The sequence below is a fragment of the Aspergillus lentulus genome (assembly GCF_001445615.1).
Source record: "Aspergillus lentulus DNA, contig: Alt17, strain: IFM 54703, whole genome shotgun sequence".
Taxonomy (NCBI): domain Eukaryota; kingdom Fungi; phylum Ascomycota; class Eurotiomycetes; order Eurotiales; family Aspergillaceae; genus Aspergillus; species Aspergillus lentulus.
Window position 1 is genome coordinate 1,928,426 of NW_028322112.1, and position 17,480 is coordinate 1,945,905.

The window sequence follows — 17,480 nt, forward strand, 5'->3', positions numbered from 1 at the left end:
CCAGCTCCGTAGAAGTGCTCCCTGCGGCATCTTCAGTGTATCTGGGACACAGACTCGGTAGTTTGCGGAACAATGGTGCTACAAAGTAGACCGATCGGCTTTTTGATTCCAGGAGCTTCCAAGGTGAGTGTAATTTAAGTCCAGTCCTAGCTTAGAACAACCAGTACATCGGAGAAACCGGATTTGGAAGTTATAAGTCTTAAATAACAAGGGTGAACCGCATCAATTTCAATCGTGAAAGATCTGAGCTCAATATACCTATTTGCACTACTTCGTTCATCTACCAATATGGGCGATCTCAATGGCTCGAGTGATACCTCACCGGAAGCTGCGTATGGCCTCGATTACGATGTTCTTATCATCGGCGCAGGTCTCTCCGGGATATACACTCTGATATCCATGAAGAAGCTTGGACTTCGAGCCCGGGTTATCGAACGAGGCTCTGGGCCGGGGGGTGTGTGGTTTTGGAACCGCTATCCCGGGGCACGGCTCGATTCAGAGAGCTACACGTACATGTTCACCTTCTCACAGGAAGTCTTGGACGAATGGGACTGGAAGGAGCATTTCTCTGCTCAGGAGGATACGCTCAGATACATTAATTTTGTCATTGACAAACACAATATTCGCCCTGACATTCAACTGAACACCGAGGTTAAATCTGCGCGCTATGATGAGGTAAATCGGTCGTGGACGTTGGCAGACCAGAACGGAAACTACCTGAGCTCTAGGTTCTTGATAAACTGCCTGGGCCCATTGACCTCGCCCACCCTGCCTAACATCCCCGGCGTCGCAGACTTTAGAGGCGAAGCATATCACACCTCGCGATGGCCGCAAGACCATCTTGTATCATTCGAGGGCAAGAGGGTGGGAATAATCGGGACTGGGGCGACTGGGATCCAAATTATTCAGGAAGTTGCGAAAACGGCTGGTCAGCTCACCGTGTTTCAGCGGACCGCAAACTGGACAGCGCCTCTACGAAACAGCACAATCAGCCCCGATGAAATGAACGCTATCCGAGCCGACTACCCTGAGATAATCCGCAAGTGCAAGTCAACTCCAATGGGCTTCATGTACGAGCCTGATCCCCGAAACGCCCTTGACATACCTGAGAAGGAACGCGAAGAACTGTGGGAAACTCACTACAACATGCGCGGACTAATCAAATGGGTCGCCAACTTCAAAGACATATTCACCAATCAAGAGGCCAACGACTTATACAGCAATTGGATGGCGAACAAGATCCGCGCACGCGTGAATGATCCCGTAATTGCCGAGAAGTTGATCCCTAAGACACACGGCTTCGGTACCCGTCGGGTTCCGCTTGAGACTGGATACTACGAGCTGTTCAACAGGGCGAACGTCAAGCTCGTTGACCTGAACGACACGCCGATCAAACGGATTACTGCAACAGGCGTTGAAACCACCGTGGATCATATCGAGCTTGACATTCTCATCTACGCCACCGGATTCGACGCCTTGACAGGCTCGTACGAGGAAATTGACTACTACGGCGAGGGGGGTGTCGCCCTCAAAGACCTCTGGAAAGATGGCCCGCTAACCTATCTTGGGTTCATGTCGCCAAACTTCCCCAATATGTTTAATATCCTAGGACCCCATCAGGGGACTGGGAATATTCCGCACGCGATTGAATACGCGGTGCGCTATGTGGCTCGGTTCGTGGAATATCTTACGGAAGCCAACATGACTTACGTCGTTCCAGACCAGAAGGGAGTGGAGCAATGGACGGAGCATGTCTTCGACTGTACCAAGGGGCTCCTTTCGGCCAATGTCAATTCGTGGATGACCGGGTACAATTCCAACAAGAAGGGCAAGGCACAGAGGAGAGTTGTCCGCTATTTTGGTGGACTCGTCAGGTTCCGTGAGCGATGTGAAGATGTTGCTGCTGACAATTATCGTCATTTCGTGATGAAGTAGAAGGTTTCGGTACAAGTAGTTAAGAATAAGTTATTCTACTCAGCTTGCTAGCCTCTAGCTGAAAACAAGGTCCACTATGAATTATATTGAAGTCTGATTTCTGTGGCAACAATTCCCTTAAGGGCTGATCACTGCGTACAATCAAGGCCAGTTCAACTGTATTGCTCTCGATATGCGGCTGTATTTCCAGAAAGGACTCCTTCTTTAGAGCGTCGATGTGGCAATAGAGATTGATTGTATAATTCCAAGTCTATGGAAACCAACACAGTAACAACTATCTTATCACAGCATGTAACCTATTGCAACCCTATTCCGGATGAGCACTCAGAACCTCTTCTCATTCCAGGCCGCATTTAAAACGGTGCAGGACCTTTCGAAATGTAGCCAAAAAACAACGCTCCAGCCAGCCTGTCGCAAGTATCAGTCAGACTAATACACAACATAGCCCGTTGAGCACAGGACCATCTTCAACACTCTCCTAAACTACCACCACGCCAGCCGCAAAATGGTAAGATCTACTTCTCAAGGACACGCACAATACGGCCCTTGACGCTCCATGGCCCGTTCTCAGCATGAGGAACGACATAGTCGCGCGCAAACCGAACTTCTTCAGGAGTGGTTTCACACAGTTCAAGGTCGAACTGGCGAACGATCCGAGCAATTACCAAGTAGAGCTCAGCATACGCAAGACTATATTCCGAATCAGATATGTGCAAAAGGCCCTAGATCGGAGGGGACAAGATTCCCCTTACTTTATACCCACGCAGTTTCGCGTGCCCTTGCTGAAACTAACAATATATCGCGTTAGTCGTTCGCCCGACGCATTTGCCTCTATCCAGCGGCCAGGATCAAATCTGTGTGGATCCGGAAAGATTGTGGGGTTCATGTGGACGAAATAGCTGGCTGTTATCATCGGCGTCTAGGTAGGGCATGTTAGATAGTACCAGGCAGCGGTCGCGGAAGACATGACCTACTCCTGCTGGAATAAAGTAGTTGCCGTACACGACCGGCGCATTTGGCGAGATTCGCGGAAGCCTCCAGGAACCCCCAATGGCCATGCGGAGGCTCTCATTGATCACAGCGGTCTGTACAAGTTCGTATAAGTGATCGATAAGCGAAGAAGGGTACCCTGGACAGGGCGTACATACCAAGTAAGGTAACTGCTCTAGATCAGACCATTTGGCCGGGGTATCAGGAGTTGGCATAACAATTTTCAGCTCCGCGCGCAGCTTTTCCAAAACGTCCGGGTTATTTGTCAGATGGTACAGAGCCAGAGACATGGTATTAGCAGTAGTTTCCGACCCGGCGCCGAGGATAATCAGACCTTCTTCGCTGAGGCGCGCCAGGGTCTTCTCGCTGGGCGGCAGGTTGGGATCCAATAGGGCGTCGAATATCGTTTCGCGGTTTTCCCGCGTCACGTTTCCTTTCTTTTGCAAAGTCTCTCTGGACTGCTGAGTTATTCTCGATCGCAGAGCTGCCATGACTGAGGCTTTAGGATTGACGAGCTGCATTAGCCGTGGGGGGATATTATTCAGGAGGGTGCAGAGGATGGGGAAGAAGTATAGGAGGTGATTCAAGACAAAGAGATTCCCAAAGGCCTCTCTGAGGTCATTCTCTGGGAATTGGTCGTCGAGGTATCGGTAGCTCGTGCCGTAGCAGTAATGGGTGATCACGTCCGCTGTCAGTGCGCTGAGGGCATACTCGAATCTCAGCACGTCTCCTTTCTTAGCCCACTGTTTGAATTTCTCTGCTAGCTTGTCTATCTTGTCTTGGATAATCGGCTCTAGACCCACGACCGACTTTTTCGAGAAGAACTGGTTTATCACGGACCGTCTCAGGCGGTGGTGATCATGGGCGATAGTGGAAATCACCGAGAGGGAGGCAGATAAACGCGGAGGGTAAGAAGTATCCTTGTCGCGCTTGGCTTTGCTGCCAGCATATATTTCTTCGTAGAAGTCGGGGTCGTTGATGTGGACCTGACGGGGATTAATGCGGACAATAGGGCCTTCGAACTAGGTCAGAATATCAACTTTCAGATGCTTGGAGGAATACCAACCGTATATTTCATGCATCTTTTCTACCTCCCAGATGTATTTGCCGCCTTTCACTACATCGTAATAAAACTCGACAAGGTGAGTCGCGGCTGCGAGACGAGGGCCTGGAATTTTACGCAATGGATGGAAATAGAGGCGGTATATAGTCCGCAACGTGAGATAGCATACCAGGCTATGGATGCACCACACAGCTAAAGGCTGGGATGGTATGAATGATTCCATTACAGCGCAACCAGATTGTAGGTGAATTGATAGTCTCGTCACCATTGACCGAACTCTAACCCGGCATGCGTGATTCTCAGTTATATGTCGTGACAACAACAGCTTGCCAAAGAACGGACCATCTATGATCAGTGGTGGTTGCCTCAGTAGATCGTCGACCAGACGCGTGACAACTTTAATACCGAGAGTTCCAACATAGCCGAATCACAGAAAAGCTAGAAATCCCATTTTCTGTGCCGACATGGTTGAGTAGTATGGGGGAATACCCCAAACTCTGGGCCGGAGTAGTTGCTGCCACGACCTGCTGTACACCGAGAGTCAATATTGCAGATCACTGACTATGAGGAATGCGGGGTATCGGTATATCTCGGCATAAAATTATGGTTTCCCCAGCTCAGGCGCAGGCACAGAAATGTAAGAACTTATCCAATCTCGATTCATCCGGTCACAGCAGAGAAGGATAGAGCACCAGGGCCGCTGCGGCATCTGCAGGATTGGACCTCACTGCGGTAATAATATCAGATATGCTTCTAAAAAAGGTTCCACTTTCCAGTCAAGCCTCTGCGGTAACCTCTTTCTCCTGGCAATGCTAATCCACCACATAAGACGCCGCTCCATGACAGTACCAAGGAGTCTATTAATTATAATTCAGGCTAGGTTGATTCTAAGTTCTTCTATATATATTTATACCCACACCAGGCTAGTGTAGTAATCTTCAATTAGTGTAGGGCGGGGATGGTCACGCATAAGCTAATATTAAATTGTAGTGCGAATAGTTGTTGTAAGCAATTTCTAATCCACTCTGCGGGTCTCGTGGTAACATTGTAGCATTGAGGTAGCGGCGGGGCGCCTCCATACATGGCAGTATGGGGAGCATAATCTAGCCAAAGCCTACTCTATCTAAAGTATCTATAAGTCAGGGTATGAAAACAATCTATGGTCTACATCGCAAAGAACGAGGGCACTGACGGTGACGACAGTAAGTTGGGGGAGGGGACCGGCTATGGACAAAGACGTCGTCTGGACGGAGGAGTTGAGCTACTATAAGCAGCGCCTAGATATATACACCGCACAAACATAATCCTACCACCCTATCTCCACGAAGCAGAAAGGCGAGGAAGGCAATTTGCTCTTGGGGCAGCTCAGATCAGCATACGAAACATTTAAAGAGACCGCCATCGAGCTTCAAAAGTCATTCACGAAGCTAAACATCGTTTGTGTACCGGCACCAGGAAGTATGCGATTTTTAAGGAGGAGGTTGAGGAACAGATCCAACTTCTCGCTAGGAAGAAGGAATGCCTCAGCTGACAAAAGAGATAATTCGAAAGGCGTTGGGTAGAGAACCAGAGATAAGGACTCATTGCCATGCAGAGATCCAGCTCCTTTTGCATCTTGAAACTTATTTCCTTCTCGAGGAACATCCATTCCTTTATCTAGGATGCAGGAAAACATGCTGGCTATATCATCAGTTTCTATCTCGGTATAAGAGCAGGAAGACAGATAAAGATGATTTCTACCAGACAAGGGGCTCTCATGGAAAGGTTTATCCGCTCTGGCACGTTAGCGACCCGCTGGCCCAGAAATGCAATTCTGTCTCTCGGCTATCTCTTCGGGATATTCAAGACTTGATGAATGCGAAACTCCCAATTGTCCTTCGTATCCGGCGACCTTCCCAGGCAGAGTCTTCAGAAAAGGTTACAGTCGCTGGGGGAGCGCTCAAGCGACATGCGCTTGCAAAGCAGAGATAATAGAATCTTCAGTGGGGTCAAAAAGCAGCAAAGGCGAAGCCGCGAAATGACCGTCTTAGACAACCTCGTGTGCTCCAAAGAGTGATTTTGGGTCCCCAACTAGACTGGGTTACCCACCCCACCAATCCACGCTTTGGGTTGGATGAGGGATTGGCCCTAATCCAACCCACGTGGATATGGGTTAAACCTGCTATATCCACATGGATATGGGTTAAACCAAGGTTTAACTTAGGTGCACGTGATCTATGGTCTCTTAAACTGATAAGCTTATCTGACTAGATCTAGGCCTAGATAAGAATATATTTATATATAGATAGATAGAGAATAGTCATATCTATCTATATATAAAATAAAATATCAGATTTACTAACAAGAACTAGAGTTATAGTAGTTTTTAGATGTTAGAGGATGGTAGTTAGGATAGTGGAGGCCAGATATATATATCTCTGCACCACCGTTCAGCCTAAGCATACCGGGCACCCCTACTTCCCTAAATAAACCTATTTTAGCTTATATAATAGGTAATATATAATATTTATACTAATTTATTGTTATATTACTTATTAAATATATAGATATCCTAGTGGTGTGGCTAGAATAAAAGAAAAATAGGAGGTAATCTGAATACTAGAGGCCACCTGACTAGATAGTATGGATATCCACATTATCCACAGTTCAACCCGCGTGGATACAAGGGGTGGGTGAGATACCTAATGGTTTACACATAATCAACTTGGGTTGGATCAGACATGCTGTGGATCAACCCATATCCACCCCACAGCCAGTCTAAGTCCCGAGCAATGGGGAGGCACCACACTTTGTGAGCATTAAAACATCTCCTGCGACCATACAGATAGAACATACTGATTTAGGCAAACCGCATAGACTGCAAATCGCTTGAGACCCAACCAGATGCAGTAACGACCAATAAGAACGAAGCCCACCCTGTACTATATCGTGGGGTCCAGGCGACGGCCACAGCTTCCTAAAGGGTTCAAGTGGACTGTGTAGCTACATCTGCTTCCGCAAGGCTTGCTTTGTTGATGTTGATTTCGCCTAGCTCGACCCATAGATGCTGCATGCATGACTGCGATGAATCAATCTATTTTTCCCCAGCAGTTTGATGACACTTGATTAGACTCAATGCTATGTTCGATATCTCACTTGATTAGCCAATTCGCGCTGCATTATCTACTGAACAGCGCCGGCGATAGTTAATATATCCCTTAAACTTGGCTAATCACTTGTTTCTGGGCTGCTGACCGACGACGCGCGTCTCCCCCCAAGTCAAGGGGGTACATGAGCAGGACGAGGCCGTGAGGCGAGTAGAACTAGCTCAATGTGGCTAGTAGCCGGCGAGACGATACTAGCGGACCATTTGTTCTGACAACCTTCTGTCGGGAACCCTTTTGAGGCTCTTCTCAGCACACTTACCAAACACGTCACCCATTTGCTGGGTTCACCACTTCCACTCCCCATGATGGTCACTCCAAGGCAATGGTTGGTGTACCAGGGAAATCCAAAGGCTGCCATGCCTGCCGAAGAAGAAAGATAAAGGTAATGGGTCCGTTTCACCCCTCTGCTGATGGACGTTGATCCCCTCAAGTGCGGCCAGCAGATGCCTGAATGTCTGCAATGCAGTCGGTCCAACCGGATATGCCCCGGCTATAAGCGTGACTACGTGTTCGTTGAGGTCGACCCTGCAGCCAAGGCAATCCAGCCAACTCCGCAGCAGAATTTAGCTTTGATTCAGACTAGTCATCACCAGCAGCTACTAAACTATTTTTGCTGCCACTGTGTTCCAGACACAAAAGGGCCATTTGGGGGCAGACCATGGCTCAGTCAGCTCCCACAAATGCCGATTGACACCGGGGCCCTGAAAGCATCTACTCTTGCGCTTTGCACGGCGCTGGTAGGTCGCTCTACGGGCAACAAGGCCTTAGTACACGAAAGTTTGAAGCTCTATACTCGTGGGCTCCGAGCGCTACAGGTAGCTCTTCAGAGACCCTCGCTGGTTAGGCACGATGAGACGCTTGCTGCATGTCTAGTTCTGGCGATGTACGAGATCACAGAGTGCCCAGCTAGGCATATTGTTGGGTATTACCAGCATTGCCGTGGTCTTTTGTCGCTGATCCAACTGCGCGGCGTGGGTGCACATGCATCGGGATTGGGACATCAGCTGTTTCTTGCCATTCGTGTCCACTTGGTATGTTGCCTCTCACATTGTGAGACACCTCTTCTTGACGAGATAGTAGATACTGTACGACCTTGGGCGGTTAAAACCTAGTTTTTTGGCCGAGCCTAGCTGGATGGATAAGCCATGGCAAAATGCAGCCAAGAGACCCTACGACCGAATTGTCGAGTGTATGGCTTACGCCCCGCGGCTCTTTCATCAGTTAAATATCTACACGCGCCTTCCATACGCAGAGAAAGTGCCGCTAATGTTGAGTTTGCTGAAAGAGTTCGAATTCTTAGATAATACGCTCCAAGTGATTTACAAAGAAATAAAAGATACTGTGAGTGATCCAATGTACTGGTCTATATTGTCAAAAGACAGTGGCTGTGCAGGAAATCCGATGAAGGGGCCGGTATTCCCCGTCGCATTCCAGTTTCCCGACCTGAAAAGGGCAGCCAACTTGATGGTGCTTTGGGCGACCAGTGCTCTCTTGCGGAGTGGTTGGAATGCCGCATACAAGGATCTCAGGCAAGGCTCGTATAGTGGGATCATGGTCGTTCCCCGAGACGTCACATCGGTCGTCACCAAAGTTTGCCAGTCCGCTGAGTTCTGCCTGAACGAGACGAACCTGATGTTTGGGGGATTTGTCGCTTCGATGCCACTTGCAATCTGTAAAGCTGCACTGCAGGGTGATGGGCGCCACGACTGGCGTGTTGCCTGGATTACAGGGGTGTTGGAGACGCTGCAGCATCGCGGCGTACGGATCGTCAAATATCAGTGATCGTCGCAGTTCCGTGGGCAAGATCGATACTGCATGGGCTTGATCAAGTCCCAGTCGAACTGGCGTGCAGGTCAACTGGATCTGTACATCCAACAGGCAAGCAGTGGACGTCATCATCGCACTTGTTGCACCATCCGGCCGACAGAAAGACAGGCCAGGTACAATTTCCTGACGGACAGGTCGGATCCAAGATAAAAATTTCGGCCATAGACCGGCATTCATGGCATGGTCGAAGGCATCATCCACGTCATCCCCCGTATTTTCAGCACTCAGTGGAAATCGAGTTTGCTTCATTGTAGCAACATCGGATGGGCTGATTACCTGTCGGACGGGATAACTGACGATCTGTTGCACGAACGGATCGAACGCGACAGGAATAATCATAACCGTCGCACCAAGAGAGAGGAGAAGACTACCAGGATGCTGCCGTTGAAGTAAGATGGTCAGCGACCCAAGAGGCCCACGGCTCGCATCATCTACAGCCTGCATGTCATATAGCTGACGCTTTCCTTGTCGGGACCAGATCCATTTCAGCTGGCCGATGGCATTACCGACCGAGAAGAGTAGCGATGATTGAGCTGCAGTGACCAGAATGGACACAATACTGTTCAGTGTCAGGCCCTGAGGAAGGTCCGGAGACTGTTTCAAATTATATACGAGGAGGAGGCAACACAGAGTAATAAAACAAGCGGCAGTGAAGAGAATGGAAAGAACTTCGAAGGACCAGGTGTTACGAAAAAGTAATGTCCATTTGTCTTTCGTTGGCTGTTTTTCTTTGTCTGGAAGTAATTGTGACTGTTGATCAGTGTTTTCAGACATGGTGACGGTCAGTCGATGGAATAACATGGGAGAATGGATCTTCCAAAACTCATCCAGAAAGATGGGGATCTCCAGTAGGTCATGTAAGGTACTGTACACCTGACAAGGTTGTAACAAATATTGAATCTTCCACACAGGTGGGGGTAGTATGGATGAGGCTGTGCACAAAGCATTGGAAGACGCTGTACGGAGTACCTCACTCAGCCTTGTGTAGCTGTGTCCCACCCTGCAAAGTAACAGAAACATTCTTCAAAAACAGCCAAAGTAAACTCTAAGTAAGTAAAAGAGGGCCCTATTTCAGTCTGTATTCTACCGAAATTACTGTGACGCTATTATTGTCACGTTGTCTGTAGATGACTTCTTTATAGGGTAATCATCGTACTATCTATAATAGAGCTATGTAATATATAAAGCAGAAGGTAGTGTGTGCTATGCTCGGCCTAATTTAGAGGTATAGTTGAAGAGTACCTTTCAGAGTACCAAGTTGATAGAAGAGGTTCCAAGCTGGAGACTTGTCAGTTTTGCATAGTGATGCGATATCAGCCTATGCTAGAATACTAGTAACACCTCTATCATGTAGACGACTTTTGGAGAGGTGAGTTAATTCGCGTGGGTGTCATGAGGCTTTTAAAAACCTCAAAGCAATAGTACTAGGACTTATTGCTTGAGTAATCAGTATAAACTAACTACCTATACAGTTAGAATATCACACTAAGTAGCATTGGTCATCACTCTCATCTGACTACAATATCCTCCAGGCAATAATGCATCAGCTTTCAGGATACTTATCTTCTATCACCATCTTGTGAATTTTAGTTTCTCTCCAGCTCACACAAACTTGACAATGGATCAGTCTATGAAGCCCCTCCTCGCACCCACAGCACAACCACGTCGACATCTGACGGCTTCCGCCATCTCCGTAAGCTCCTCAACCCTCCAGAATTAGGATCTAATAAAGCAACCGCTAATGTCCTCATCAACAGTTCGTCGTCCCAAATCAATTCAGCCTCGGCACGCTCCTTTGCATCGGTGCTCTCCTGCAGATCATCCTCTGCGCCATCCTCCCCCTCCGCTACGCCGCCATCCCATGTGCCACTGTCCTCATCATATCCATTCTAACCACGATCCGAAATTGCTTTCAGCCGAAAACGAATCCTTTCATGGCCGATGTCGTTCCCGGAAGAGCCACCGCGCAAATCCCAGGCAAAGATGGGAAATACGGCCCGGAGCCAGGGAAGGGCTCCGTGGTAGTGTTCCACCTAGGAATACAATACAATCACCCGCTGGGGATCTTTGCACCCCACATGCTCGAAATCTCGAACAAATTCATGGCCATGCAACAGGATATACTCCGCCGTAAGGACGAGCTTGGCCTGCTGGCGGTTCAGAACTGGCGAGGCAGCGAGCGCACCTCCAATAACACCACACTGATAAAGTATTTCTTCAAAGATGTGGAAAGTATTCATAAGTTTGCCCACGAACCGCTACATAAGGAGACGTGGGCGTACTATAACCAGCATCGCCCGGGCCATGTGGGGATCTTCCACGAGACGTTTATCACGAAAGATGGCGGATATGAGAGCATGTATGTAAATTGCCATCCGATTCTGCTTGGAAGAGGCGAGGTGGAGGTCAGTAGTGCCAAAGAAGGCACAGAGGAGTGGATGGGGACACTGGTCGGTGCGGATACACCTGGTTTGAAGTCTTTTAAAGCAAGATTGGGTAAAGATAGTTAAAGCTCGAGGGAAGCCCGCTTCAATAGCAGAGGTTGCGCCGCTTCAGATACACGAGTTACGAGACTGACAGGCGAATGGCCCTTATCCAGTAACCCCTTTGCCCGCTCTTTCCTACCATATCCTTAGTTTTTTACTTCCCCATTTGCATCTCCATCTGCATGTCCGTTGGCCTTTCCGTTGGCAACCTCCGGTATGGGGATTGGCCCGCCTGGAGAGTTCTCCAGTCTCGCCGTCAAAACCTCGACGCCTGTTTCCGTCACAAGTAGAGTATGTTCTATCACGTCCACGTTAGTTTATAGAGCCTGCAACTGAAAAGTCTGTACGCACCGAATTGTGCTGTCCGCTTGCCGTCCACCGTAACATTTGTCCAGTCATCTGGCCAATACTTTTCTCGGTTGCCGCCCAACGCCAGGATCGGTTCAATTGTGAATGTCATCCCGGGTTTACAGGTGCCTACTGCCTTGTTCTTCGCGTAGTGGGGAATCCAAGGAGGAGGGTGGAATTCCGAGTTGATACCGTGGCCGCCCCAAGTCTTGATGACGACCAGACCCCTCGAGGTTGCGTGCTTTTCGATGATCTTGCCAAACTCCCGAATCGGCACACCCGGTTTGACGATCTCAATGGCCATGTCCAAGGCCTCCCGCGTCGTTTCGACGAGTCTGACCGAGTCCGGATCCGCTTTGGCCTTGTCGCCAACGTAGTAGGTTTCGTTCAAGTCGGCATGATATCCGCCGTGGTACAGAGAAACATCGAGGTTGAGAATGTCGCCATCAAGAAGAACTCGCTGATCAGGAATGCCGTGGCATACAACCTCATTGGGAGAAGTACATATTGACTTGGGAAAGTGGTTGTAGTTGAGTGGAGATGGATATGACTGCGTTCGCTTTTAGCAAACCACTTGACATGCATCACACAGGAGTGAACGTCACTTACATCTCGCTCGATACAAGCATTGTGGCAGATTTCATCCAGGTAATCGGTGGTCACGCCGGGCTTCACCGCGGCGGCAGTGATGTCGAGGACTTCTCGCGCCAACCGGCACACCTTGCGCATGGCCTGCTGGCCCTTTTCATCCAAGAGATCCCATTTTGACCTGCTCAAGCGCATCTCACGCTTTGGAATGCCAGTCTCGGCCCAGTCGGGACGCTTGATTGATTTGGGAACCGATCGTCGCGGGGAAAGTGGATATACGGGCCTGACCGAGCCTGTGAATGGGTATGTCGGAAAGGGGTTGTACAGTCCGGTAGCTGTAGCGCGCGATTAGCGAACCAGTCTTTGGGTCGTGCGCCGCCCGGGAAAGGCGGTTACCATTTTGTGTTTTGTGCATCAACGCCTTGTGTGTGGTCTGGATACAATAATATTAGTTGCTCAGCGATAGGATGTCCGCATGGATGTCACCCACCCAATTCTTTTTGAAGCACTCTTGAGAGCAGAAGTAACTGCCTTTGACACCCAGCTTCAGACAGGTCGGACATTGTAAGGTCCCCGCGTCATTGTCGCAATCAGTCCCACAGCACTTTTTTGGGGGATCGGAGTCGGTCATCGCCGCGGTAATCAAGATCGTATGCTCTGAAGAGTCGAAGAAGAGAATGGGAAGACCTCTTATTATCAAATTGAAATTCCCACAATGATGAGCGACGACAGTGAAGGAGGAGAGTTTGTTGCGAGTGAGAGATGGTAGTCCAATGTAAGTTGACAGGTTACTTACTGCTCATTAGCAGAAAGTTACTTTTCAACAAGCCTGATCCATTTCACGTGATATCTACCACCTGGCCCACAGTTTGGTTTATTTACATTGCATCTTATATAAGCAGATCTCATTTGAACAGTTCGAAACAGGGCAAGGAAAGCGGTCAGGGGTACAACTAGTGTACCTAGGTATTGCCATAAATGCGCCTCAAGTGCAGAGGGGAAGAGAGATTGTAGGATACCCCACAGTACCTAAGGTATTAGGTGGATACAGGTCACGCCACCGTCAAGGTACTAAGTTACGGGTAAGGAATAGTGGGGCACATTCCCACATAGAAACAAATATGAAATACCACAATTTCAGTGTAATTTTCAAAGATTTATTCCACGTTCTGTAGTTATTTTGAACTTTTATAACTAGCCTTACTAACTCCTTACAAAGGAGTTGCCTTGTTATCACTTATACCTTTCAGTATCCCAAGAATGACCCAACTTTAATTACAGGGTCATACCTATCACATATGGATTAGTGAGGCGTGTATTGAACCTATGCACTAGTACAGGCTAGTTGAAAGTAGAAACAGCCACTGGCCTTTGCTGATATTGTATGGTATGATTCAAGCACAATACAGAGACAATACAGAGTACATACATGTATCAACCCGATTCAAGATGGAGGCAACCCATCGAGCGGCTCAACCCGACTCAGCACCGAGGGTTTCACGAAAGCCCCTCCGTGGCAGTGACCAAGCTGGCGGCCACGATACAAGGAAAGGCCGGAACATTCACCAACTGCGTTCGTGCGCAATGTTTGACCAGCCATTCCTGGAGCGCGTCCTCATTTCGGACTCTGGCGGTCTTGACATCGCCAATGCGGCCGAGGATAGTGAACATGGTCGGCCCCCAGCAAAAGTGAGCGGTACTAACAGCGCGTCGGCAAAGTATAGGATGCGAGCCTCCCGACTCTAACGGCTCAACCCATTGATAACACAAAGGACGGTGGCAGGAGGGTAGGTTAAGCCTATACCCCAGATCCCTGGACTCATGAAAGCGGGCAGGTATCGGGGGAGGAGTTTGCCACTCGGGTGAGCTGCATCTTTGCGTAGGGAAGGGTGGAAGAAAGCCACAAGCGAGATGACCTGCGACCAGCTAAACCTCAAGGATGCGGACGATATGACCAGCGGGGAGATACGGAGAAAGGCTGTTCCCAGCTGGGAGACATCATTGTTTGTTTGAGCCGAAATAAAGAGGTCATCATAGGACCATGGCAGGTTGCTACTCACAATCCCTAATAGCGATCGTACGAATGTGAGCCAGAGGCTTGATCATTCGACTTTAATAATAGCGAATAATGGCTAGCGCTACAATCATTTACGCCGAGACTATCGGAGCAATCTCATCATGCAATGGCCCTTCACGCCAGAAGGGACATGGAACGTCACTTAGGAGAGGATTCTCCTCGACAACGACATTGTACACAAGCTACACAAGCTAGCGGCGTCTTTGGTCTTGTAAAGCTCACTAGATTAGCTCGCTTCTACAACCTCGCATTTGGTCCGCTTTCTGGGTGGTGGGCTGGCGGTAAGCGGGGAGAACAGAGAGTCACTTATAGTCTCCTCTGCAGCGGAGAGAGGTGCTCAAGCAGACTGGCTCTATGGCGTTGATCTAGCTGCGTACGGTCTTCCTGGGCCAGAGAGACATAGTTGTCTGTTACTGTCGACAGCTCAGGCCGATTCTGCTACCAATGGGCATTGATGCTTTTAGTTAGATACATCAGTAGTGTTCGAGGCTATGTTGAGGCTATCTCTGTACATCAAATCTTTTCAGCTCGATCTTACTTTACAGATATTGCCATTAGCCTTCAATCGTAGGCATGCCCCGATTAAGTGGTACCGGTGCCCCCAGTTTCCGTGCTTTGGTCCATCGCCAATTCTTGGTTAACATGAGCATTCGCCGATAATGCTGCCGAGGAAGATCGGTGCACACATCAACCGCTAGTTACAACGAAGCAAGAGGCACCGAAATTACCCACAGCTCGATGTAATGCTCGAATTTAAAAGGACGACAGCCGAATAGCAACCTTACCCGCATCGTACTTAGCGGCCTCTCGCGTAACCGAGATAAACAACAGAGTTTTTTCTCGCCTTTGCCATCTATGTGTCCAAAACAGTATTAAGTTACATCTCAATGGCCGATCCAGAAGAAGCGCCTCTAGTGCATGACGGCGGCGCAGTATCGCCAGCCCAATGTCAGCGAAGAAGAGTTCTATCATTGGGCGACTGAACAGCACGCCGCCCGAGCAGCCAAGCTACATGCTAAGGACGGGATGGAGGGATTTTCCATTGTGAGTAGCCAATCTGGCTGGAGGTTACTTTCGTGAATCTCAAAGTAACAGTAGTCCTAGTTCTTCCACCCCAGACCGTTCCGTGACTTCACACCGAAACTGGACAATGCGCGCGGAAACCCATGGCGGGTTCGAGACTTTGACGCTCCAGTCGAGTTCCTTTTTCGGGACATGGAGGCGCTCTACAAGGAGACCGTCCAGGCGGATCTCCAGGCACTACAGGCGGAGAGACGCCTTTTGTCAGCGGCGAGGGGGCTGAAATCAGCCTCGGTTGGGTTGAGACGTCAGTCAGAAACGGTCAAAGTCGACAACCTCGATGAGGCTGGGAAGCCTACTTTCCTGCCGTTTAAGGAAATGAGTCAGGCACCATAAACGAAAGTTGCTAGTACATATAGAGCTTGACAGATTGAACTGGCCGAATTGCCATGTCAAGTCTTCGTGTAACACACTCGGTTCATATATATATGATTTACGTGGACCAGCCAAGGCCACAAACACGACCGCGGCTCTTGAAGTAGTGCACAAGACGTTGAACTGAAAACGGAAATAAAGAAGCACAAACACTATCCACCGAGCAATCGAGGGACCCTCGTGTCTGACCGCGAGATTTGTATAATTTCTGGCAGTCGAAGCATGTATGTGTTTCAGCCCCCACCACGGCACATCGTTTGGATTGCCCACTAAGTTAGACGACCATCCACCACTCTCTCTTTGTCGCCATACAGCTCTGTCGCTTACTTTTGGCGGCAATTCTGAGGATGGTTCTACAGAAACTAGTCAAAAGTACGGTCGTGAAGCCTTCGTTGCCATTGGAGATTGCCCGCGCTTCAGTCTGGCAGTTAGTGAAGAATCGAGTACAGGCAGATTCTGGGTTGCGGCTGATGCTGATTGTGTGTATAATCTTCTAGTGAGTTACGGTTTGATGCCAACCTTATCTTCCTTCAGGACCAATTAGCTTCCGCTGATCCACTGGCTCCGTTGGTCTGTGGAATCGGCAGCTTCACTCTAATCATGACCGGGTCGAACTGGCTGGCTTACTCGCGCTAGTCATCACACGGAGGAATGCTTCCACAAAGGCGAGGGATATTAGCCTAGAGCAAGGCGGTTCCTCTTCTTGGCTAGTCGCTTAGGTTGCGATGACCAGAGTTGGTCTCACTGCATTAACGCTGCGTTTGTCTGACAAGGTGCAGAGGAAATGCATGATTAGGTGATAACCTGCAATCACATCCCTATGCTAGGTAGTATTTGGGGCGGCTCACTATGCAGGCAGCTGGGCTGATTGACCAGCGGGGGTGACTATATCCAACAGTAGAGCCTGTCATCATTGGTAGACAATTATAAGGTTAGCGCAATAAGGTATATAATATTGCTGCCTCGAAGCCAACAAGAAGCTGCCAAATAACAAGGAAGCAGGCCCCAGATACGATCCTGAAGGCCACATTTGATTCTACTATACTTAAATCACAATCCCTTTTTGCACGTAAATATTGACATAGGGCCTTTCTAGGCATGAAGAATAACATATTCAACTCATCTTTCAACTGGGCCACTGGTACTAGAACGGATTTCCTATCAAGAGCTACGCCGCATCCCCAACAGTCAAATACTGTTTTGTACACGAGGCATAGCCACTGGCATTATCTTATCAAGGCATGTTCTGCAGTATTGGCCCCTTCGAGTTGAAAAAGAGTTGCACTCTACCCCTCTACAGAATAATATGTAGTGCAATAGAAATAGCACACATTCAGTTGTTCTATGAAATATTCTAGGATGAATACATCAAAGAGACAAAGATTCATAGACTAGATCAGTATTTTGCTATTTTGCCAAAGATATGGGAATGCAATATATCTCACCTGCATTCCTCAGGACCAACAAAGTATTACATATTTGTGATGGTCCCATAGTAAATTAAAGTTTCTACTTGATCAATATTTTCCCTGTCAAACAATTAACCAGAGCCAGAGGAGAGGGCC

General features: G+C 48.7%; 5 protein-coding genes across 5 annotated transcripts; 3 read left to right on the forward strand and 2 right to left on the reverse strand.

The window, feature by feature from the left end:
* Positions 1 to 288: 288 nt before the first annotated feature.
* On the forward strand, positions 289 to 1,935 carry psoF (bifunctional monooxygenase/methyltransferase psoF; the record flags this gene model as incomplete). The annotated part of the gene is made up of 1 exon (XM_033564208.2): positions 289 to 1,935. One exon carries the CDS (start codon positions 289 to 291, stop codon positions 1,933 to 1,935), a length of 1,647 nt encoding a protein of 548 aa, XP_033420099.2.
* Positions 1,936 to 2,450: 515 nt separating this feature from the next.
* ALT_9650 (trichodiene oxygenase) lies at positions 2,451 to 9,735 on the reverse strand (the record flags this gene model as incomplete). Its single annotated transcript, XM_089600658.1, has 5 exons — positions 2,451 to 2,625; positions 2,688 to 2,854; positions 2,910 to 3,020; positions 3,084 to 3,947; positions 8,653 to 9,735. 5 exons carry the CDS (start codon positions 9,733 to 9,735, stop codon positions 2,451 to 2,453), a joined length of 2,400 nt encoding a protein of 799 aa, XP_089455155.1.
* Positions 9,736 to 10,579: 844 nt separating this feature from the next.
* On the forward strand, positions 10,580 to 11,471 carry fmaE (monooxygenase fmaE; the record flags this gene model as incomplete). The annotated part of the gene is made up of 2 exons (XM_033564211.2): positions 10,580 to 10,654; positions 10,719 to 11,471. The coding sequence occupies 2 exons, from the start codon at positions 10,580 to 10,582 to the stop codon at positions 11,469 to 11,471; spliced, it is 828 nt and encodes a 275-aa protein (XP_033420102.2).
* Positions 11,472 to 11,593: 122 nt separating this feature from the next.
* Positions 11,594 to 13,014, reverse strand: fpaI (putative methionine aminopeptidase, type I; the record flags this gene model as incomplete). Its single annotated transcript, XM_033564212.2, has 5 exons — positions 11,594 to 11,745; positions 11,799 to 12,345; positions 12,405 to 12,718; positions 12,780 to 12,816; positions 12,874 to 13,014. 5 exons carry the CDS (start codon positions 13,012 to 13,014, stop codon positions 11,594 to 11,596), a joined length of 1,191 nt encoding a protein of 396 aa, XP_033420103.1.
* An 818-nt stretch (positions 13,015 to 13,832) lies between these two features.
* On the forward strand, positions 13,833 to 15,876 carry ALT_9653 (EthD domain-containing protein; the record flags this gene model as incomplete). The annotated part of the gene is made up of 3 exons (XM_089600659.1): positions 13,833 to 14,072; positions 15,394 to 15,504; positions 15,565 to 15,876. 3 exons carry the CDS (start codon positions 13,833 to 13,835, stop codon positions 15,874 to 15,876), a joined length of 663 nt encoding a protein of 220 aa, XP_089455156.1.
* Positions 15,877 to 17,480: the final 1,604 nt, after the last annotated feature.